The following is a 25686-nucleotide window of genomic DNA, read 5'->3' on the forward strand; positions in this document are numbered from 1 at the left end:
GTATTCTGGAATACAGTATATAAAGAGCCGAATAAGCCCACACCTTATAGGGGAATAACCTGGTGGCAGGTTCCCTTTAATATCTCACTATAATGGTGGGAGCTTCATTTGTCTGACCCAGAGCTCAAAATCACCTTCATGGAGATAGCTAATATTCTGGCTATTTGTAGCAGTCGGTACAGGAAGCTTCTAGTGCTCTGAATCCCCGCAGGAGCTACATTCTTAACGATATACCTGTCTTTCCAATATTTAGGGATAGGTTTATCCATTGCCGCATTTAAATTATGCTTTCAAGGGCCTCGTTACTTAAAACTTATTGAAATGTGCAAAAAGAAACCAAATCTGTAGATGTTACAGTTCGGAAAATAATTTTTTTTTGTATTTTGACCAATTTAGGTATACCATTTATCAGAGTGTTCGCAACCGATAATGATGACCCATCAACACCTAATGCCCAACATGTCTATAAAATCAACAAACAGATCCCAGACCCAGCCAGGGTCATGTTTTTCCAGATCAACAACGTGACTGGGGAAATTTCCACCACTATAAATGGTACGTACATAACAATCAGTGTGTCCTAAGAAGGCCCCGGGCAGCTTAACATTAAGTCAGACAACAGCTGGCGCTCAATCGCTTCGGCTGCAAAAGGAAGCATTTCATTGATAAAGATTGAGGGTCTTAATCGCACTCATCCTATTATTATATTGCAATGGAAAAATGTTAGTCTTTTTGTAACTAAAATAAGTGCAATGTCTTGAGTATCAGATCTTCTATGTAGCAGTGTAATAAAGCAGTCAAATCTAATGTCTATATTATCCAAGTTGCATTATATATATATATATTGTAGGGCATTAGCTCTGTTAAGCAATGGCCGAAACGCAGAAAACATGCATACACAGGTTTTCAGTCCAAAAATTCAGTATTTTATTCCCACTGAAAACAAACAGAAAAACACAATCTTACTTCAGACAGGTATGCAAAGCAAAAGTGCAGCTTGTCACATAGCACAACAAAGGTCCCGGACACGCCCTTCAGGTATGTTTTCCTCATAAAACCTGCTTCAGCTTTCCCGCCCAACCATCCACTATACTGAGGTGTTAGGGCTATTTATGCTGCCCTAATCCTGCAGCTGTGCACATCGGGTGTTGCCCCAAAAACCCGGACTAGCAGAGAAGGTCCAGGCCTCCTTTCCTGCTGCTTACTACTGTGAAAAGCACTTGCTGGGAGAAGCATTTGTTCCATCCAGCACCCCACCCTTCACTGTTACTATATATATATATATATATATATATATATATATACTGTATATATATTTAATACAAAGGCACTGGATTTGGTAGTCCACAAAACCTGCTTCATCTTTCTAACCCAACCACCCACCATACTGAGGCCATGTGCGCACGTTGCGTACTAGCCCTGCAGAAATTTCTGCAGCGATCTGAAGAGCACACGTGCGCTTCAAATCGCTGCAGAAAATGTCCGTAGAGAAAAAAAAAAAAGCCGATTCCATGCGCTCTGCCTGCAGCTCCTGCCATAGACAGAGCAGGAGCTGCCGGCAAAGCGCACGGAAGAAGTGACATGTCACTTCTTAGAACGCAGCGCTTCGGGCAGCAGCACTCTAAGACACCACGTGCACACGGCCCCTGCACAATCTCCATAGACTGTGCAGGGGACGCAGGACGCATGCAGTTACACTGCGCTACAAAGCGCAGCGTAACTGCATGTATTTACGCAACGTGCGCACATAGCCTGAGGAGTTAACCTGTCGATTTATGCTGTCCTAATCCTGCAGTTGTGCACCTCGGGAATTGAACCCAAACCCGGAGTAGCAGAGACGGTCCAGTCCAGGTTTGACCTCCTTTTCTGCTGCTCACTACTGTGAAAAGTACTTGCCGGGAGAAGCATTTCTTCCTTCCAGCACCCCACCCTTCACTGTTACAATATATTAAATATACAGTGTATATATAGCATAAAAAAGGTCCTGGATGTGCCAGTCCACAAAACCTGCTTCAGCTTTCTAACCCAACCACCCACCATACTAAGGGGTTAGGGCTGTCTTTTTATGCTGTCCTAATCCTGCAGCTGTGCACCTCGGGCGTTGAACCCAAAACCCGGACTAGCAGAGAAGGTCCAGGCCAGGTTTGACCTCGTTCCCTGCTACTCACTAGTGTAAAAGACACTTGCTAGGAGAAATATTCCTCGTGTGGTGTTCCTGGATCTTCTCCCTTATCTCTCACCCTCCGTTTAGTAAACCATTATGTACATTTGATGGACAACTTAAAATTATGTTCTGGGGATACTGATCAAAGGAACTGTATAGGCCGTAAAGATTTTGTAATCAGTGGGCTCAGGTTGGAGAAAAGGAAGGAGGAATTATATATTCATTAAAAGGGTTTTCCAAAAATCTCAGGTTATCAGCTATATTCACAGGGTAGGAAATAACTTGCTGGTAACTGAGAATTTGAACCTAACAATCACTGGGCTCTGAACCCTGAGAATGGACCTTGAATGCAAAGGTAGTGTGCATGTTCTATCGCCACTTTATTCATTGTCTATAGAACTGTCAGAGAAAGCTATTTCCAGTAGTCTCATTGACAATGAATGGAACTAAGGCCAACCATACACACTTTTAGGCGGGCTTTGCACACTACGACATTGCAGGTGCGATGTCGGTGGGGTCAAATTGAAAGTGACGCACATCCGGCATCGCATGCGACATCGTTGTGTGTAAAGCCTAGATGATATGATTAACGAGCGCAAAATCGTCGTAATCGTATCATCGGTGCAGCGTCAGCGTAATCCATAATTACGCTGACGCGACGGTCCGATGTTGTTCCTCGTTCCTGCGGCAGCACACATCGCTGTGTGTGAAGTCACAGGAGCGAGGAACATCTCCTACCGGCATCACCGCGGCTTCCGTAGCATATGTGGAAGGAAGGAGGTGGGCAGGATGTTTACATCCTGCTCATCTCCGCCCCTCCGCCGCTATTGGCCGCCTGCCGTGTGACGTCGCTATGACGCCGCACAACCCGCCCCCTTAGGAAGGAGGCGGGTCGCTGGCCAGAGTGACGGTCGCAGGGCAGGTGAGTGCATGTGAAGCTGGCGTAGCGATAATTTTCGCTACGCCAGCTATCACACGATATCGTACCTGCGGCGGGGGCGGGGACTATCGCGTGCGACATCGCAGCATCGGCTTGCGATGTCGCAACGTGCAAAGCCGCCCTTACTCCGTTCATGGGGCACTAAAAAGCTCTTTTCTCAGCAAATATTCTCCAATCCTAAAACTAAGGGTTGGCTTTTGGAAAACCTTTTTAAGCCTATTTCAATTATTTAGTAAGTTCTGTGGGATGGGAAGGGGAGCTGAAAATTAATTTTGGCCTGTAAAATGAATGGGTCCCGTGATTCTATATTATTGCCCAATAAATCGGGTCCGTTCATTTATTGTAAATGTAAACACATTAAAGTGGTATTTCTTATAGATTTTGCATTGAGACCCGGGAGCTTCACGTTACACCTCTATTTGCAACAGTGGACATTTGCTTTAGTCTGCCGGATGTTTATATTCCGAATTTCTTTCTTGGATACATTTTATTAAATTGAATGTTTACACAAATGGAAGAGATTAAGGTCACAGAGGGATCACGACTGCAGCTGATTCCCAGTTCCTATAATCACAATGTTTATGTTTGTCAGCCGGGTTCTTATTATGTAAATTCTGATTATTTGGAAATGACAAATTTCCTAAAAATTATGATCAACTGTTTTCATAAGAATGGGAAGAGACGTTCCTCAATGAGTAGTACTGAAGAGTCCATGACCAGTATAGGAGATACCATTTCTCTTGGTGGAATCTGGCGTAGAGAGACTTGGGCTATGTACAAACAGAATATTGTCAAGGTATTCGATAACTGTTCAAGAAACAGTCCCTTTTTAAAGTGTTTTGGAAAAGTTTTTTTTTTTGCTGAAGTGCCTTTTTTGTGCAGCCTTTTGATTGGACTGTTCCTTGTTTGAAGCTGAATCCATCAGGATCTGCATCAAAGATGTGACATGCATTTCTTCTTTTCCACCAGGTGTTGTACAAAACCTTAAATAATTGGTTCACCCTTATTTATTATGGGCCACAACAATATTATGATGAGAAACAAGGTTTCTCTCAAATATCTCGTGTTGCCAATACTGCCTGTGAGTGGCGCTATTGCAGTCCGCTCTTCCCATCGCCTGACCCCCGGGCTCTGTGACCTCAGGGATGCGGTGATGTCACATCAACTTCCTCCTCACCTGACATCACCGTGGCCGGCCCCAGTCTATGTGAATGACTGTGCTGTTGGCGGAGTTTCACCGCTCATCACAGCCCAGCGTGTCTCCTGTTTGCAGCGCTCTGCAGTGAGGGAGGAGGGAGCAGGGACTTGATGCGCTGTGCTGAGCGGCGAAACGCTGCCCACAGCCAATCACTCACGGAGGCTGCGGTCAGCCGCGGTGATGTCAGGTCAGCAGGAAGTTGACGTGACATCACCGGATCCTCGAGGTTATTGAGCCCGGGGGTCAGGCATGGGGAACGGTCCGCAATAGCGCCACTCACAGGTACAATTGGCAACACAAGATATTTGAGAGAAACATTGTTTCTCAACATAATATCAATGTGACCAATAATGAATATGGGTGAACCACCCCTTTAGGTGTGAAAATATGTTCTTATGTGACCCAGACCAATATCAATTAATGTATTTGTCACAAACCACCGGGGGGGTCACTCAGAAATCCCCCGCGCTGGCTACCAGTACGTCACAATCGGGGGGTAACAAGTGGGGGTCACCCCTCCTTTATACCTCCCGACCGACAGACAGAGCACGTGACGCGCTCTCTAGCGCCCCTCTTATAGTCAGGCCAATTATGGAATTGCCCGACAATAAGCAAGGAGGCCGCTATACTACTTATGCCGATTATTGAAGGGTCCCCGGTGAGAGTAGGGTATATATTCCCCCGACCTCCGCGGGCGGAATATATAATATCTTCCCGAATCTCACTGGCCTCCCCACAATAATCCTTGGCACAACTCGCTGCCACCAACCGCTTTACGGTAACTATTAGCCGAACACACAGACGTGGGATTCAAGATCGAGATAACAGAACAGCCCAAGATTAATTATATAATTTAATCAGCCTAAAGCACACTAGAAACTACAATATATACAATAGGGAATCTACAGAATATACATATGTCAGAGTACAGTTACAGATAAAGCATGGTTTACAACAGGTATGCAATTCAATCAGTTACCTTGTGCGTCTGGCCACAGGGGGGCGCTGTAGACCAGGTTTCTAGGAACTCCCGCAGATGTTTCCTGCACGTGCCCCCAGCGAAAGAACACTGGAAATTGGCCGAAGTAGGGTTATCAACCTGGGCACATCCAGGTCCCCTCCTACCTTCGTGACCTCACAGGGAGCACTGCTCCACCCCTGGCTTGAGTTATGGACAATATCCCAACATGGAATATGGCCATAACTTGGCCTGGGAGCGTCGTAGGCGGACGCCAATGCTCTCATTGTGACAGTTATGAATTTAGCTACAGAACGAGGGGACTCATGACCTGTCTGCCAGTTCCCCATTGGCTGATATCACGCCTGGGGCATTTCCCAATGTCCTGCTCCCATAAAAAGGGGGTGCCGGCATCGTCCACATGCGGAGACACCATTTTTATGGTTGCCATATTTATCGGAAATATGGCTTGCGAGATATGAACCATTTTTTACTGGAGTCGTTCTGTCTGGCTATTTCCATAGCCTTGCTAACTAGCTAGCAGCTCCTACTACAGGGTGACGGCAGGGAGTCCTCCTGTGTCCATTGTTCCCACATCATCTCATCTCCATATCACAGGACATGGCCATGGGATTTGTTGCTAAACCAGTTGTGTGAAGGAAAGGGGGGGTGACACCAGGAGAGGGCTTCCTGACATACTTGAATATCATGATTTATCGTCATATCTCCGGATTTACCTCACACCTCCCCCCTTTGGAGGGCGCTAGGGGGCAGCACACTCCGGTGTTCCCCCGTGCGCCCGTCCGCGACCTCTCCTTGTCGGGACAGCCCGTCTGCGTTACCGTGGTCACGGCCCCTTTTGTGGCGAATGGTGAAGTTGTATTGCTGGAGCGCAAGGCTCCATCGCAGCAATCGCCCATTCGTCCCAGAGACGGTGTGCAACCAGCTGAGGGGATTGTGGTCCGTCTCCACGATGAAGTGGCGCCCGTATAGATAGGGTTGCAGACGCTGCAGGGCCCACACTATGGCCAGGCACTCCTTCTCCATCGTGGAATAGGCAACTTCCCTTGGTAACAGCTTCCTGCTCAGGTACAAGACTGGGTGCTCTTGGCTCGCAGAGTCCACCTGGCTGAGCACCGCACCGAGGCCGAAGTCACTGGCGTCGGTCTGTACTACAAACGGCCGCGTGAAGTCGGCTGCCTGTAGCACGGGCGGGCTGGACAGGGCGTCCTTTAGGGCCCGGAAGGCTGTCTCGCAGTCCATTGTCCAATCGACTGCAGAGGGCAGCTTCTTCTTGGTGAGGTCCGTCAAGGGCTTTGCCAGGCTACTATAGCATGGAACAAACCTCCTATAGTACCCAGCGGTCCCCAAGAAGGACATCACCTGCTTCTTGGTCCTGGGGGTGGGCCAGGATGCGATGGCTTCCACTTTCTCAGGCTCGGGCTTCAGTGTTCTCCCACCTACCCGGTGACCGAGGTACTGGACCTCGCTCATGGCCAGCTGACACTTTCCCGGCTTGATGGTCAAACCTGCCCGGTGGATCCGCCTGAGCACCTGTGCTAGATGCTCTAGGTGGTCCTCCCAGGTGGGACTGAAGACGGCAATGTCATCCAGGTACGCGGCCGCGTACCCTTCAAGTCCCTTGAGCAGGGTGTTGACCATCCGCTGGAAAGTGGCAGGGGCATTCCTCATCCCGAATGGCATCACCGTGGACTCGTATAGTCCAAATGGGGTAATAAAGGCAGAGCGTTCCCTGGCCTTGCGAGTCAGGGGGATCTGCCAATATCCCCGGCTCAGATCCATGATGGTCAGGTACTGAGCCCCGGCCAACTGATCGAGCAGGTCATCGATGCGTGGCATTGGGTACGCATCGGCGACCGTGACCGCATTGAGCCCCCTGTAGTCCACGCAGAACCGAGTGGTTCGGTCCTTCTTAGGGACGAGGACTACAGGCGAGGCCCAAGCGCTGTTGGATGCCTGGATCACCCCCAGCTTCAGCATCTCGTCAATCTCCTGGCGCATGTGTTGCTGCACCTCCAGGGAGACCCGATATGCTGAACGCCGGATCGGGGGATGATCCCCAGTGTCCACGTGATGGACAGCCAAGTCAGTCCTTCCGGGCTGGTTGGTAAACAACCCCCGGAAGGGGTGTAGGGTGGCCCACAGCTGGGACCGTTGGTCCTCCAAGAGCTGGTGGCCAACCTCCACATCCTCAATGGATCCGCCTGCCCTAACCTGGGCTAGCATATCCAAGAGGGTTTCCGCTTCTCCCTCCTCGGGCAGGTTGCACACGGGGAGCGCACATGCCTCCCGCTCATGATGTGCCTTCATCATGTTCACATGGAAGGGCTTCCGCCTTCCACGGGCAGGGTCCAGGGTGACCAGGTACGTTACAGGGTTGAGCTGCTGGTACACGAGGTATGGGCCTTCCCAGGCTGCCTGAAGCTTGTCCTGTGGTACGGGGACCAGTACCCACACCTTTTGACCCACTTGGTAGGTCCTCTCACAAGCGTTCTGGTCGTACCAACGCTTCTGATCGGCCTGGGCTTGAGCCATATTGTCGTGTACCAGTTGCGTCAAGGCCTGCATTTTGTCCCGGAAGCGCATGACATACTCGATAACCGACACTCCAGGGGTGGCCAAATCCCCTTCCCAAGCCTCTTTCACCAGAGCCAGGGGGCCCCGCACACGTCGCCCGTACAGGAGCTCAAACGGTGAGAATCCTGTTGAGGCCTGTGGAACCTCCCGGTAAGCAAATAACAGGTGTGGGAGATACCGCTCCCAGTCACGCCCATGGGAGTCGACCAACATCTTAAGCATCTGCTTTAAGGTGCCATTAAACCGCTCGCACAGGCCATTAGTCTGTGGATGGTACGGGCTGGCCACCAGATGTCGCACCTGGACCTGCTTACAGAGGGCCTCCATCAGCTGGGACATGAATTGGGTCCCCCGGTCAGTGAGCATTTCCTGGGGAAAACCCACTCGGGAGAAAATCTCCAGCAATGCGGTGGCCACCTTGTCAGCCCGAATGGACGACAAGGCCACTGCTTCTGGGTACCGGGTGGCATAGTCCACTACCGTCAGTATGAAGCGTTTCCCGGAGCTGCTGGGGATGGCCAGCGGGCCGACCAGATCCACAGCCACCCTCCTGAAAGGCTCATCGATGATTGGCAGAGATACCAGTGGGGCTTTGGGGCGTGGCCCCGCCTTCCCCACTCTCTGACAGGTTTCACACGAACGGCAGTAGGCAGCCACATCGGCCCCCATTTTTGGCCAGTAGAAATGCTGGTTTAACCTGGCCTTGGTCTTAGCGATCCCTAGGTGTCCGGCCATCGGAATCTCATGTGCGATCCGCAACAACTCCGTCCGGAACGGATAGGGTACCACCAACTGTCGGTCCCTGGGCCACGCCTCCGGTGAACCCTGCTGGACCGTGGCCCGGTACAGCCGTCCTTGGTCCCAGACCACTCGTTCCGGGTCCGAGTCCGAGGGAGGCTGGGCCGCCTGCTCCTTAAGAGCTTTCAGGCTGTCGTCAGCTTCTAACGCTGCCTGAAACCCCTGACTAGATGTGGCCAGAATCGACGAGACTGTCACATCTTCGGTCAGTACCCCGGGACCTGTGTCCTGGCCTCCACCTGACTCGGCTGCCACTTGGTCAGAAGGGGAAGAGCTATCGGACCTCCGGGAGGCCCCTTGGCTTCCAGCACTCCCACTGCGGGTGACAGCGGCCACAGCCGCTGCGACCGTGGGTCGTGCCTGCTCCTCCTCCGTTCCTGACCAAGTCGCCGGTTCAGGCAGACCGACCTGGCTTCCTGACACCCCGGTTGTGGGGGAACCATGCACCGAGATCTTACCTGGGAGCACTTCCGCTCCTGGACCGGCCCCAATCTCACCTGCCTGTTCCCCTCCTGCAGCAACAGAACCCCGCTGTGAAATCTCTGGGGACCCCACATTTGCTGTGGTAGCCCCCACCCCACACACTGGTCCTCCCCCTGCAGCACCCTGCTCTCTGCTTATCCCTGCAGAGGGCAACAGATCCCAGCTCACAGGCTGGTTACTTGTAGAGGCATTGTCACACCTTTCTCTGACCCCCTCCCCTGTCACAGCTGCAGCTGTGTGTGTGTCTATGGTGTCTGTGCAAGCAGAAATATCAGAGTTCACTCCCCCCTCTCTCACATCATTCATAGATAACACATTAACATTGTCAGGAGTCATGTCCGTACTGGCTGAAGGTTCAGCCCTTGGTTGGGGCCCAAACTGGGAGGTTATCTGCCCCAAATCTGTCCCAAGTAGCACGTTTGCAGGGATCCGATCAGTTACCCCCACCTCTCTCACCCCCCGCCCTGCGCCCCAGTCCACATAACTGTCAGCAACAGGCAGCGCCGGGTCAGTGCCTCCAATCCCGGAGACAGCGAGGGTTTTTCCAGGGATCAAGTCTTGGGGGGACACCATCTCAGGCCGCACCAGAGTCACCTCCGAGGCGCTGTCTCGCAGTCCTATGGTCACAGACCGGCCGACGGTGACAGGTTGGAAGCTGTCCAGGGACCTACCACCACCCCCACCCACACAATACACCTTGGGCGGCCCTTGGGACGGGGACGGAGCCGGGGCCTTGGGACGCTGAGGGCACATGGCCTTGAAGTGTCCAGGTAGGTTGCACTGGTGGCACCGTCTTGGTTCCGCCACGGGCCTGGAGAGGGGAGTTGAGGGGGACACCCCCTGCAGTCTAGGGGCAGGTGGGGCAGTCGCCGAATTCATCTTACCCCCTCTCCAGGTGCTGCTGGTGGCCGCTCTCCTGGCCTCAGGGGCCCGGTTGTTGGTGTAGTCATCGGCAAGGGCAGCTGTAGCCGTGGACCCCTTTGGCTTCTGGTCTCGGATGAACTGGCGGAGATCCTCAGGGCAGTTCCACAAGAGTTGCTCCGTGATGACCAAGTCCAGGATCTCTGGTCCGGTGGAAAGCTGCAGGCCTTGGGTCCAGTGGTCGGCAGCTCGGGCAAGTGCCCGCCTGTGGTCAGCCCAGGAGTCCTTTGGTCCCTTCTGTAGGCTCCGGAACTTCTTGCGGTAGGACTCTGGGGTGAGGTTGTACTGTTGGATCAGGGCCCGCTTGATGGTGTCGTAGCCCTGATCTGCCTCAGCAGGCAAGTCCCCAAGGATATCCAGGGCCTTACCCCTTAAACGGGGGGTCAGGTATTTGGCCCACTGGTCCTTGTTCAGATGGTGCTGCAAGCAAGTCCGTTCAAAAGCAGTCAAGAAAGAGTCCAAGTCTCCATCCTTCTCCAGCACTGGGAAGTCCTCAACACGGACCTTTGGAAGTTTGGTGTCTCGAAGGTCACGTGTGGCTGATGAGGGCCGGAGCTGAGCTAGCTGCAGCTGGTAGTCACGGTCTGCCTGTCGCTCTCGCTCTCGCTCTTCACGCGCTGCCTGCCGCTCTCGCTCCGCAGCCTCACGCTCTGCGTGCCGCTCCGCAGCCTCAGCGTCACGCGCTGCCTGCCGCTCTGCCCTGCGCTCTGCCAGGAGTTCCTTGTAGCCCTTCTGGTCTCCAGCCTGGAGAAGGGCCATAGCCATTTGAAGAAGGCTATCCGAGCCTCCCAGGCTCGGTGGAATGGCACGTGGTGATCTGCGGCACGCTGCAGAGCTAGGCGATTCACTGTCCCTTTCAGAGCGGAGGGCTGGCATCTGGCTCGTTGAGGAACCTTGGGTGAGCTCCTCCTCATCTTGTCCAGCAGTGCCAGGTTGCGCAATGTCCTCGGCAGAACGGTTTTCTGGCGTCGAGCTCCTGGAGGACTCGTGGGCAACCTCCTCATTGCTGTCCACAGCACCGTCCTCCCTCTCTTCGGCTCCTGCCTTAGCATTGGCCAGTTGCATAGCTCTGCTCCTGGTGCCATCAGCCATTCTTGCAGACTTTTGGTCACTGACACAGAACTGACACCTGATGCCTCCACACACCTTACAGTATCTGCACTCTGACACTCTAGTGTTGAGCTAGTCTGAAGACCCCAGCAGCCACAGCTGCTGCAGGCAGTCTTTAGTGTCTGGGAGTATGGGTCTCACACTCACACACACTATTATCTCGATCCCACCGCTATGCCACCAATATGTCACAAACCACCGGGGGGGTCACTCAGAAATCCCCCGCGCTGGCTACCAGTACGTCACAATCGGGGGGTAACAAGTGGGGGTCACCCCTCCTTTATACCTCCCGACCGACAGACAGAGCACGTGACGCGCTCTCTAGCGCCCCTCTTATAGTCAGGCCAATTATGGAATTGCCCGACAATAAGCAAGGAGGCCGCTATACTACTTATGCCGATTATTGAAGGGTCCCCGTTGAGAGTAGGGTATATATTCCCCCGACCTCCGCGGGCGGAATATATAATATCTTCCCGAATCTCACTGGCCTCCCCACAATAATCCTTGGCACAACTCGCTGCCACCAACCGCTTTACGGTAACTATTAGCCGAACACACAGACGTGGGATTCAAGATCGAGATAACAGAACAGCCCAAGATTAATTATATAATTTAATCAGCCTAAAGCACACTAGAAACTACAATATATACAATAGGGAATCTACAGAATATACATATGTCAGAGTACAGTTACAGATAAAGCATGGTTTACAACAGGTATGCAATTCAATCAGTTACCTTGTGCGTCTGGCCACAGGGGGGCGCTGTAGACCAGGTTTCTAGGAACTCCCGCAGATGTTTCCTGCACGTGCCCCCAGCGAAAGAACACTGGAAATTGGCCGAAGTAGGGTTATCAACCTGGGCACATCCAGGTCCCCTCCTACCTTCGTGACCTCACAGGGAGCACTGCTCCACCCCTGGCTTGAGTTATGGACAATATCCCAACATGGAATATGGCCATAACTTGGCCTGGGAGCGTCGTAGGCGGACGCCAATGCTCTCATTGTGACAGTTATGAATTTAGCTACAGAACGAGGGGACTCATGACCTGTCTGCCAGTTCCCCATTGGCTGATATCACGCCTGGGGCATTTCCCAATGTCCTGCTCCCATAAAAAGGGGGTGCCGGCATCGTCCACATGCGGAGACACCATTTTTATGGTTGCCATATTTATCGGAAATATGGCTTGCGAGATATGAACCATTTTTTACTGGAGTCGTTCTGTCTGGCTATTTCCATAGCCTTGCTAACTAGCTAGCAGCTCCTACTACAGGGTGACGGCAGGGAGTCCTCCTGTGTCCATTGTTCCCACATCATCTCATCTCCATATCACAGGACATGGCCATGGGATTTGTTGCTAAACCAGTTGTGTGAAGGAAAGGGGGGGTGACACCAGGAGAGGGCTTCCTGACATACTTGAATATCATGATTTATCGTCATATCTCCGGATTTACCTCACAGTATTCATTTATTTATTTTGGGCTGGTGGGCAATTAGAACTCATGCTATTCGGTCCCATGATTTCTATGTACGCCCCTTTCTCACACTATAGCAATCTACTCAGCACCCTCTGCTTTATAAAATCCCCTCTGCTGTTCTTATAAGCGTTTTTTTTTTTTAAATACTTATAGGAACGGCAGAGAGGATTACACTGTAATGAATAGGACGGGTCTTTCAAGCATTTTTAGACACTTAATATAAAATTTTCGAAGAAAATCCATTCCAAAAACTCCTAAGAAAAACTCTGTTTCTCTCTAGTGCCACCTATTGGAGGTAACTGCGCTTTAAAGCGCACCAATTACCAAGACTTTCCTATATAACGTAAAGTCAGTGCTATACTGGCACTATCCTGCTTAATCTATACATACCTTTAGATGTAAAATAGGATGTATAGGTTTTGAAACACAAGCAAGGAAAGTTTGTAAAGTGAGCAGCTTTTTGAGTGACAACAGGTGAGGATCAGCTGATAGTTGGGGTGGGTTTTCATAGTGATTCCCACCCCCAATGCCTGTCCGTGATCCCCCTGTTATTTATGCTAATTCTGTTATAGAAGGTTTTTACTAAGGGACTAGAAGGACCTGTGCTAATGTCATATCCATGTGACCAGAAGGGGCGGGGCCTCAGCCAACAGAAAAGTAATGTTCCTTCCTGGTATCAGCTATGTTGGCTGATGCTCTACTGCTTCTGGTCACATGGGTATGACATTAGCACAGGTCATTCTAGTAACTTAGTAAAATGATTTTACAATATAATTAGCATAACTAAAAAGGAGAGGAGGACAGGTGGGGGCGGGAATCACTATCAAAACCCACCCCAGCTATTAGCTGCTGCAGCTGCTGCCAATCAAAAAATTGTTCATTTTACAAACTTTACTTGCTACTGTTTCAAAAAATATACGGTACAAGATAGCTGACAACTAAAGGTATGCATAGAATCAGCATGATAGCGCCAGTATAGCAATGGCTTTAGGTTATATAGGAAAATCCTGGTGATTGGTGTGCTTTAAGTCAACATTCAATCCTTTAAAGGGAACCTGTCACCAGATTTGGTGACTGTAAGTTGCGGCCACCACCAGTGAGCCCTTATATACAACATTCTAGAATACTGTATATAAGAGCCCAGGCTGATCTGTATAACATAAAAAATAGCCTTCATAATACTCAACTACAAGGCGGTCCGGTGGGCATCGCTTTCTGGGTCCGGAGCCTTCTATCTTCTTACGATTGTCATCCTCCTTCCCTGCTTCATGTGGATGACGCATCCTACGTCATCACCACAGAGTCCTCTGTTGCGCTACTGCTGCGGGCAGATGTATTGTAATGTGCCGGCACGGGGAAAGGTCAAAGAACACCTGAGCATGTGCACTACAATACTTTGATCTGCCCTCAGTAGGATAGAGAGCAACATGCGTGCGCTGGAACACAAAGGAGGACACTGTGTGCATGACGTAGGACACGTCATCCACACGGAGCAGGGAAGGAGGATGGTGATCTCAAGAAGATAGAAGGCGCCAGACCGAGACCAAAAACACCTATTGGACCGGATCACCCCACAGGTGAGTATAACTGTTTTTTACATTATACAGTGCAACCTGGAATCTTATATACAGTATTCTAGAATGCTGTATATAAAAGTTTACTGGTGTTGGCAGCAGCTTATAGGGGACAAATCTGAGCCTTGCTGCATGATATGTCAAAAGCATATCATCATTATGGATCATTATATAATTGTTATATTTCTATTTCAAGTAATGGTCTCCTAGACTCTTCCCCCTTTAATAATAAAAATGCATTATTGTACATTATACAGAAAATAAAAAAATATATATTCTGGGCAGATACAAGAGAACTTGACACCCCAAAATTGAATATAAAGACTTCATTATACAGGCAATGTAAAATGTAAAGTTTCAACCCCTATATTTGGGTCTTTATCAGACACAATAGATCTCAAAAATAGGGGTCAAAATATTACATTTTTTTACATTTTACATTTTTTGGATTGCCTGTATAATAAAGTCCTTATATTCAATTTTGGTGTGATAAGTTCTCTTAAGCCCGCTTTACACGCTACAATAAATCTTACGATGTGTTGGCGGGGTCACGTCGTAAGTGACGCACATCCGGCATCGTAAGATTGTAGCGTGTAAAACCTCCGTGCGATTGCGATTGAACGTCAAAACGTTGATCGCACGCACATCGTTCAATTCCTAAAAATTGAACGTGAGGTTGTTCAATGTTCCCGAGGTAGCACACATTGCAGTGTGTGACACCCCGGGAACGATGAACAGATCTTACCTGTGTCCCGCGGCTCCCGTCGGCTATGCGTTAGGAAGGAGGTGGGCGTGAAGTTACGTCCCGCTCATCTCCGCCCCTCCGCTTCTATTGGCCGGCTGCCGCGTGACGTCGCTGTGACGCCGAACGTCCCTCCCAATCCAGGAAGTGGATGTTCGCCGCCCACATCGAGGTCGTATGGAAGGTAAGTACGTGTGATGGGAAATAATCGTTTGTGCGACACGTTTAACAAATTGAACGTGCCGCACATACGATGGGGGCGGTTACGATCGCATATGATATCGTATGCTTAATCATATGGTCATATGGTGTAAAGCAGGCTTTAGATATAATGATGGGTTTGATCCCTTCTTGTGCACTCAAAATTCCAAGTGTGCCATAAACCTTACTCCACTTATTACGGGTAGAAGCATAGCTAGTGGTTCAGCTCACAGGAGGCAAAACATCCTTAACTGATTACTCTGATTACAACTATAGCGGTGCACCACTACAATTTTGAATGGCCTTTTCTTAACAATCCTATCAAGGCCACAGTTATCCTCATTGTTTGTGCACCTTTTTCTACCACACTTTTCCCTTCCACTCAACTTTCCATTAATATGCTTGGATACAGCACTCTGTGAACAGCCAGCTTCTTTAGGAATGACCTTTTGTGGATTACCCTCCTTGTGGAGTGTGTCAATGACTGCCTTCTGGACATCTGACAAGTCAGCAATCTCCTGCATGATTGTGTAGCCTACTGAACCAGACTAAGGCCAGTTTCACACATCCTTCTTTTTGCCGGTTTGCCGCATCCGGCGCGCTCCCGTACAGTGAATACAGTACAATGACAGCGCTGTAACTTCCGGGTCACATGCGCCGGTCACATGACAGCATGTGACCGGTGCTTGTTGCGCTGTCATTGTAATGTATTCACTGTACGGGAGCACGCAGGATGCGGCAAACCGGCAAAAAGAAGGATGTGTGAAACTGGCCTTAGGGACTATTTTAAATGCTTAGGAAGCCTTTGCAGGTGTTTTTGGTAATTATTCTAATTTTCTGAGATAATAACTTTTGTGTTTTCATTGGCTGTAAGTCATAATCATCAACATTAACAGAAATAAACACTTGAAATAGATCCCTCTGTGTGTAATGACTCTTTATAATATATAGGAATAGATGCCTTTGTGTGTAATGACTCTCTATAATATATAGGATTAAATCCCTCTGTGTGTAATGACTCTATATAATATATAGGAATAGATCTCTCTGTGTGTAATGACTCTATAATATATAGGAATAGATCCCTCTGTGTGTAATGACTCTATAATATATAGGAATAGATCCCTCTGTGTGTAATGACTCTATATAATATATGCGTTTCCCTTTTTGTATTGAATTACTGAAATAAACTAACTTTTTGATGATATTCTAATTTATTGAGAAGCACTTGTAAGTCTGTGTTTTGGTTTTGTTTATTAGAGCAGATTTGTAGTTTTAGATGCAGTTTTTTAGTTGTTTTTTTTATTGTAGGAACTCAATTTCTGAAGTTTGGAGATAAGCCATATGAACTTGTGTTGGAAGTATCGGACCTTGCAGAGAGACCCTTTAGTCATAATACGAAGGTGTCTATTACCATCTTGGAAAATCTTTGGAAAGCACCAAAACCAATTACCATAACAGAAAACTCCACTGACATACACCCTTACAATATTACCAAGGTACGGACTTGTCAAGTTGTATGAGTAATGATTAAATGGCGTTAAACTTCTACCCTGCCCTATGACATGAATGGACAATGTTTCTAAACTTTCCCTTGTATAAGGGATTTACACATTTATGTACAGTGATACTACCTATACAACTTGCTGCACGGGTCATGCCCCAGTGAATACAACGTAGTGACATATTAAAGGGAATCTGTCAGCAGGTGTTTGCTATGTAAGGCCCCCTCAAATCAAAAAATCAAATCTTTATTTTTATATAGCGCTAGCATATTCCGCAGCGCTTTACATACATCAGGAACACTGTCCCCATTGGGGCTCACAATCTAAAGTCCCTATCTGTATGGTTTTTTTTTTGGAGTGTGGGAGGAAACCAGAGAACCCAGAGGAAACCCACGCAAACACGGGGAGAACATACAAACTCCTTGCAGATGTTGTCCTTGGTGGGATTTGAACCCAGGACCCCAGCGCTGCAAGACTTCAGTGCTAACCACTGAGCCACCGAGCTGCCCTCTTCACACATCAGTGATTCTGGTACATATGATGTCCATTTTTATACGTACCAGACACACGGACATACGATGGGGGGGGCTGGCTGCATTATACATGGAGCGTGGGGGGCTGGCTGCATTATACATGGAGTGTGGGGGGCTGGCTGCATTATACATGGAGCGTGGGGGGCTGGCTGCATTATACATTGAGCGTGGGGGGCTGGCTGCATTATACATGGAGCATGTGGGGGCTGGCTGCATTATACATGGAGCATGGGGCGGGCTGGCTGTATTATACATGGAGCATGGGGGCAGCCTGCATTATACATGGAGCATGGGGCGCTGGCTGCATTATACATTGAGCATGGTGGGCTGGCTTCATTATACATGCAGCATGGGGGGCTGCCTGCATTATACATGGAGCATGAGGCTGGCTGGCTGCATTATACATGGAGCATGGGGGGCTGGCTGCATTATACATGGAGCATGGGGCTAGCTGGCTGCATTATACATGGAGCATGGGGCTGGCTGGCTGCATTATACATGGAGCATGGGGTGCTGCCTGCATTACACATGGAGCATGGGGGACTGCCTGCATTATACATGGAGAATGGGGGGCTGGCTGCATTATACATGGAGAATGGGGGGCTGCCTGCATTATACATGGAGCATGGGGGCTGCCTACATTATACATGGAGCGTGGGGGGCTGACTGCATTATACATGGAGCATTGGGGCAGCCTGCATTATACATGGAGCATGGGGGGGCTGGCTGCATTATACATGGAGCATGGGAGGCTGGCTGCATTATACATGGAGCATGAGGGGCTGGCTGCATTATACATGGAGCATGGGGGGCTGGCTGCATTATACATGGAGCATGGGGGGGCTGCCTGCATTATACATGGAGCATGGGGCTGCCTACATTATAAATGGAGCATGGGGGAGCTGGCTGCATTATACATGGAGCATGGGGAAGCCTGCATTATACATGGAGCATGGGGGGGCTGGCTGCATTATACATGGAGCATGGGGGGCTGCCTACATTACACATGGAACATGGCGAGCTGGCTGCATTATACATGGAGCATGAGGGGCTGGCTGCATTATGCATGGAGCCAGCCTGCATTATACATGGAACATGGGGGGGGCTTGCTGCATTATACATGGAGCATGGGGGGGCTGGCTGCATTATACATGGAGCATGTGGGGGCTGGCTGCATTATGCATGGAGCATGGGGGGCTGCCTACATTACACATGGAGCATGGCGGGCAGGCTGCATTATACATGGAGCATGAGGGGCTGGCTGCATTATGCATGGAGCCAGCCTGCATTATACATGGAACATGGGGGGGCTGGCTGCATTATACATGGAGCATGGGGCAGCCTGCATTATACATGGAGCATGGGGGGGCTGGCTGCATTATACATAAAGCATGGGGGGCTGCCTACATTACACATGGAGCATGGCGGGCTGGCTGCATTTCTACATGGAGCATGAGGGGCTGGCAGCATTATACATGGAGGTCTATGGGGCTGCATTATACAACATGACAGACACCTTATACATGGACTATATGGGTGCATTATACATGGAGGAGTATGGGGCTGCATAACACAATATGAAGGTTTTATGGGGTTGCGTTATAATACATATAGGACTATGGGGGCAACATTATAATATATGGAGGACTATGAAGACTACCTTATACATGGATTTTGGGGGTGCATTATAAAACATGGAGGATTATGTGGTGCAGTATAATATATGAGGTACTATGGGGTGCATTCTAATATATGGAGAACTATGGAGTGAATTATAATATATGGAGAACTATGGGGTTAATTATAATACATGGTAGAGCTATGGTAAATTCATTATAATAATTGGAAGGCTATGAGGGCTACTTTATACATGAAGGACTATGGGGTGAATTATAATATATAGAGGACTATGGGGCGCTGTATAATATATGGAGAACTGTGGGGTGAATTATAATACATGGAGAACTATGGGAAATCCATTAGAATACATGGAGGACTATGGAGGTGCATTCTAACAAATGAAGGGTTATGTGGGACCCTTTATACTATATGGAAGGCTATGTGGGGGCCTTTATTGTATTTGGAGAACTATATACAAGGGGGACAAAGATACAAGCAGGGGATGGGAACGTTTTGTGCTGAGGGAAAAGGGCTCTATCCCTCAGCACCCAGTTTTCCCATGCTCTGCGAAACATCTCTGAGCACCCAGCTTTCCCATGCTCTGCGAAACATCTCTCAGCACCCAGCTTTCCCATGCTCTGATATGGGAAAGCTGGGTGCTGGTGGAAAGTTGTATAGCAGAGCATGGGGAAGCTGGGTGCCGAGGACAAGATGGATATCAGAACGTAGGAAAGCTGGGTGCTGAGGGTAAGAGCCAAGTGTCTGCATCATTATCCCGTACCCCGAGTGTCAGTGTCATTATTCTGTACCCCAAGTGTCGGTGTACATGGAGGGGGGGGAACCCAGGTCCGAACTTTGCACCGGGGCCCATCAAACTCTAGTTACGCCACTGATAATGAGATCTTTAGAAAAAGTATTTTCACAATGCACACCCACACACATCAGATCGCACATCCACACACATCAGACCGCACATCCACACACATCAGATCGCACATCCACACACATCAGATCGCACATCCACACACATCAGATCGCACATCCACACACATCAGACCGCACATCCACACACATCAGATCGCACATCCACACACATCAGATCGCACATCGACACACATCAGATCGCACATACACACACATCAGATCGCACATCCACACACATCAGATCGCACATACACACACACATCAGAGCACACATCCACACACATCAGATAGCACAGCCACCCACATCAGATAGCACATCCACCCACATCAGATCGCACATCCACACACATCAGATCGCACATACACACACATCGGACCGCATATACACACATCAGATTACACACCCACACACACCAGATCACACACACATCAGATCAAACACACATCAGATCACACACACACACGCACACATCAGATCACACACACACACATCAGATCACACACACAATCACACATCACATCCGGCAATACCGATTGCTTCTGGCTAGCAGGGGAACCTGGAATGTAGTGCAGTAGAACGCATAGAGGACCTGCAATGGAACGCATTGATGCCTTCCACCGCCGAGTTCTCCATGCATTCCATCGCAGGTCCTTGCGCTCCACTGCACTGCGTCTCATCTTCCCCTGCTGGCAGGAAGCAATCGGTATCGCCGGATGTGGTGAGTGAGTGTATGTGCTATCTGATGTGTGATTGTGTGTGCGACCTGATGTTTGTGAGATCTGATGTGTGTATGTGTGTGTATGAGTATGAATGTATGTGCCATCTGATGTATGGGAGTGTGTGACGACCGCTGTGCAGCATACCTGCTGGGAGCGCTCGCCGACGATTACAGGAGGACCTGGGAGTGACACAGATTTACGGAGTCTGGGAAGTATGATTCTCCTGGAAAGGGGGATTCTACTTTTCTAGGGGGGGGTAAATGTACCCCCAACCTTGTCTCCCCAACAATAAGACTTATGTGAAAATAAGCCTTAGGGGCACTTTGCACACTGCGACATCGCAGGCCGATGCTGCGATGCCGAGTGCGATAGTCCCCGCCCCCGTCGCAGCAGCGATATGTGGTGATAGCTGGCGTAGCGAAAATTATCGCTATGCCAGCTTCACACACACACTCACCTGCCGTGCGACGTCCCTGTGGCCGGCGACCCGCCTCCTTGTTAAGGGGGCGGGTCGTGCGGCGTCACTGCGACGTCACACGGCAGGCGGCCAATCGGAGCGGAGGGGCGGAGATGAGCAGGATGTAAACATCCTGCCCACCTCCTTCCTTCCGCATATCCTACGGAAGCCGCGGTGATGCCGGTAGGAGATGTTCCTCGCTCCTGCGGCTTCACACACAGCGATGTGTGCTGCCGCAGGAGTGAGGAACAACATCGGACCGTCGCGTCAGCATAATTATGAATTACGCCGACGCTGCACCGATGATACGATTACGACGCTTTTGCGCTCGTTAATCGTATCATCTAGGCTTTACACACTGCTATGTCGCATGCGATGCCGGATGTGCGTCACTTTCAATTTGACCCCACCGACATCGCACCTGCGATGTCGCAGTGTGCAAGGTGCCCCTTAGCACTGTTTTCGATGCAAAAAAAGTATGACAGTGTTTTATTTTTGGAAAAACACTATAGTGTGTAAGCATCTAGCGGATCCCGTGCACTACTGTTTTTTGTTGCGTAAATATCCTATGAGGCAATTTCTTATAATATATCATATAATTATTCTGCTCAACCGAATAAAACCAAAAACCCACATTGCACAATTCAGAACAAATAATTCAATAATGCAATGAGAACATTATCGGGAAGGTACGGGAGATACGTGTTACAGGGAACGTTAACACAGAGTAGGACTGTAGTGTTAGGATATTTCAAAATAGAGTTTGTAAAATAATCCACGCAATGGAAAATATAACCAGACGTTTCAAGAGCCAAGGCGGCTGAACGCTGATTCTAATAACGCTTTGTGAAAAGAACATTATTTTAACCCATTCAACTTTGAAGACAAAATATTCAGCCAATTCATTGTTCACATCATTCCCGGGATGTTTGCTAAACATCATGAGTAGGAACATTTACCAGGAAAATAATGATGTTTGAAATTCGGCCAATTCCTAATTCTATCTATGAAGAGAATCCTTGACTTGAAGGCCGTCCTAGCAGAATAACTAGAAGTGTGAGGCCATGTGCACAGAGGTTTTCAAGGAGTTTTTATCTGAAACATCTGGAAAAAGACAACCTAAAAAAGGCACAGAACGTTTATTGAATTTGTCGCAAATGAAAAAGTCACTAAATAAGAAGTATTCAACTAAAAATAAATGGCGGGGGAAGCATAAATGAGTAGATGAGTTGGGCTCTTGGAGTTCCTGCTCTGAATACTGAGCAAAACTTTGCGCACAGCGTCTTTTTCAGGTGGAACCACATCAAGGCGAAAGATGCTGGCTGTTTCCTGAAGCAACTTTGTAAACTAATAGCTCTGCCGCCGGATTAAAGATGCCATGTGCCCCTAACCATAGCCGCTGAGCTTTGATTTGAAAGTGACTAATTTGAAGAGGATTAGTAACGTACTTTATTCCCACCAGTTTCCAAAACCTCTTCCAGAAAAAAGGCCCAATAACCTCCTCATATGAACAGCAAAGTGAATTTCCCATAGAAATCAATAGAAAGAGTTTTTCGAGTGTTTTGATGTGGTTTTTGAGGAGCATTAAGGAGAGGATCGGTTAAAAAAAAACCTCGGTGCTATAAAAAGATACTGTAAGATACCAGCTGTCAAGGTCCTGGATGGGAGGTATGTGTCATCGAGATGCGTAGCCTTGATGATGTAGGACCCGAATAATTAGGTTCCAACACATACTGTATAGTGCTGAGAGGGTTTTTTTAATGGGCTGGGATTTTTGGGTCCAGGTTTTAGGAGCAGGCAAAAGTGCAGGGTGGGACTGACCACTCCAATACTTCCAGCCCAGGTTTTCCTATTAAAGGCAGCTGAGCTGCCTCAGAAGCTGTCCGTGAGTGGAGGTCATCGAAAGACCTATGGCAGGGCAGGTGTCGGCACCCGGCACAACTGGGCAAGTGCCGAGACAACCAAGGGGGCCCACTCACAATCTTCAGGGCCTGGGATCTTTTCTGCAGCCCCCGGGCTGATTTAATCGAACCACACTTTGCTGGCTGCCAGCCCTTTGACTCCATGCATGTGCATTGTAGGAAGGTATAATGCACCCATTAATGTGTATGACCCCTCAGTAACATGTATGCTGCCCAGTAATGTGTCTACCCCCAGTAATTTATTTGCCCCACGATAACATGGATGCCCTCTCCAGTAATGTGTATGCCCCCATTAATGTACATGACCCCCCAGTAGCATTAATCCCCCCTGTAACGTGTATGCCCCCCAGTATTCTGCATGCTCCCAGTAATGTGTATGTGCCCTAGTAATCTGTATGCCACCCAGTAATGTGTTTGTCTTCCCAGTAACGTGTATGCCCTCCCAGCAACGTGTATGTCCCCCAGTAACGTGTATGCCACCTAGTAATGTGTTTGTCTCCCCAGTAACATGTATGCCCTCCCAGTAAGTTGTATGCCCTCCCAGCAATGTGTATACCCTCCAGTAACATGTATGCTCCCCAGTAATGTGTTGCCCCAGTAATGTGTATGCCCCCCAGTAACATATGTGCCCTCCCTGGTAATGTGTATTCCCCCCATTAATATGTACTGTATGTCACCCCAGTAATGTGTATGCCCCCCAGTAATGTGTTGCCCCAGTAATGTGTATGCCCCCCAGTAACATATATGCCCTCCCTGGTAATGTATATTCCCCCCATTAATATGTACTGTATGTCACCCCAGTAACATGTATGCCCCCCAGTAATGTGTTGCCCCAGTAATGTGTATGCCCCCCAGTAACATATATGCCCTCCCTGGTAATGTGTATTCCCCCCATTAATATGTACTGTATGTCACCCCAGTAATGTGTATGCTCCCCAATAATGTGTATGTTTCCTGGTAATGACTATGCCCCCAGTAACGTGTATGCCCCCAGTAACATGTATGTCACCTAGTAATGGGTTTTGCCTTCCCAGTAATGTGTATGCCCCCCTAGTAATGTGTTTGCCCCCAGTAATGTGTCTCCAGCTTGTGATGTCTATGCCCCCAGGGATGTATTTGCCCCAGCCCCTGATGTGATGTCTATGCCCCAGCCCCTCCTGTAATGTATTTGCCCCCAGACTCCTCTGTGATGTAATGCACAGCAGTGTCAGTGTGCATTGTGTGCGCCATGTCTGTTAAAGTGACAGCCATCATGCAGGCCTCCATGCCCTGTAGAAGCTTGATGTGAGACAAGTAAGGCTTGTTGTAGGCTGTCCCCATATTAAAAATATCTCTAATGTGTGCATGTCTGAGGTCTATATCTATGAATGTCAGTGCATATAGCTGTGTATATACTGTATGTATGTATATTTATATGTATTTGTTCTTCAAATATGTATATGTAAGTAAGCCTGTATGTCTATATATTTTTGCATGTACGTGTCTGTGTGTGAATGGGCTCTATGAGACTCTTTCTACTGGGAACCATGAAAACCTGGAGCCGGCCCTGACCTCTGGTGTTGTGCTGTCTCTGGCATAGATTAAGTATTGGACAATTATCTGGGCAGGTGAGCTCTAGTTATCACATGGACTGATTATTTTTTGTTTGGTGTTTTCTTGCCTTTATGCCGAAGTAAAGGCTGTTTGTTTTCCCTTGTGCTGGAAGTTTAAGAAATCTAATAAAATTTCCTGTTGCACTAAGAGACTTTTGCCTTTGAGGACCTGGTGACTGCCAAAGAAGTGAAATCCCTACAATTGGTGGAGAATGCGGGCAGCAATTCCCAAAGAACACAGGTGATCGTTGTGTGGAAATTGTATGTCCTGGGTAAAGGCAGCTGAAGCAGTCCAAGCATGGTTTGACACAATGGAGGATTTTATTAAGCAACTGGTCCTGAAGCAGCAGGCCCAACAGACCAACAGAGTCCTAATACAGCAGATCCAGCAACAGCGGCAACAAAACAACAAACAAAAATAAACAGTCCATGTAGTGCTCACCGTTCAGATATAATTGTCCAACACTTAAGGCCCTGTTACACGCAACGACGTATTAACGATATATCGCCGGGGTCACGGATTCCGTGACGCACATCCGGCATCGTTAGCGACGTCGTTGCGTGTGACACCAACGAGCGAGCGTTAACGATGCAAAATACTCACCTAATCGTCCATCGTTGACATGTCGTTCCTTTTCAAAAAATCGTTGATTGTTGAGGACGCAGGTTGTTCGTCGTTCCCAAGGCAGCACACATTGCTATGTGTGACACCTCGGGAACGACGAACTACAACTTACCTGCGGCCGCCGGCAATGCGGAAGAAAGGAGGTGGGCGGGATGTTCGGCCCGCTCATCTCCGCCACTCCGCTTCTATTGGGTGGCCGCTTAGTGACGCCGCTGTGACGCCGCACGAACCGTCCCCTTAGAAAGGAGGCGGTTCGCCGGACACTGCGACGTCGCTCGGCAGGTAAGTCCATGTGACGGGTCCTAACGATGTTGTGCGCCACGGACAGCGATTCGCCCATGACGCACAACTGACGGGGGCTGATGCTTTCACTAGCGATGTCGCTGCGTGTAAAGCCCCCTTTAGTCTCTGGCAGAGATAGAACAACACCAGAGGTCTTTCCCAGGACCTGGGTTGGAGGTATCGGAGAGGTCAGTTCTACCTTGCACCCTGCACGTCCGGCCACACCTAAAACCTGGACCCAAAAATCAGAGGCCATTATAAAAAAAACCCTCTCAGCACTATATGTGCTGGAGCATACTTTTCCAGGTCCCACATCAATGAGGTTACCAAATTTGGTGACA

The 25686-nt window shown here is 49.0% G+C and overlaps 1 protein-coding gene across 1 annotated transcript in view; it reads left to right on the forward strand.

Annotated features, from left to right (window-relative positions):
- Positions 1–25686, forward strand: part of CDH17 (cadherin 17) — a 128757-nt gene that overhangs the window by 37625 nt on the left and 65446 nt on the right. Inside the window, exons 5-6 of the mRNA XM_075353043.1 lie at positions 397–555; positions 16477–16664. Of these exons, the coding sequence (XP_075209158.1) occupies positions 397–555; positions 16477–16664 (347 nt within the window). The remainder of the gene's footprint in view (positions 1–396; positions 556–16476; positions 16665–25686) is intronic.

The sequence above is a fragment of the Anomaloglossus baeobatrachus genome, chromosome 6 (assembly GCF_048569485.1).
Source record: "Anomaloglossus baeobatrachus isolate aAnoBae1 chromosome 6, aAnoBae1.hap1, whole genome shotgun sequence".
Classification (NCBI taxonomy): domain Eukaryota; kingdom Metazoa; phylum Chordata; class Amphibia; order Anura; family Aromobatidae; genus Anomaloglossus; species Anomaloglossus baeobatrachus.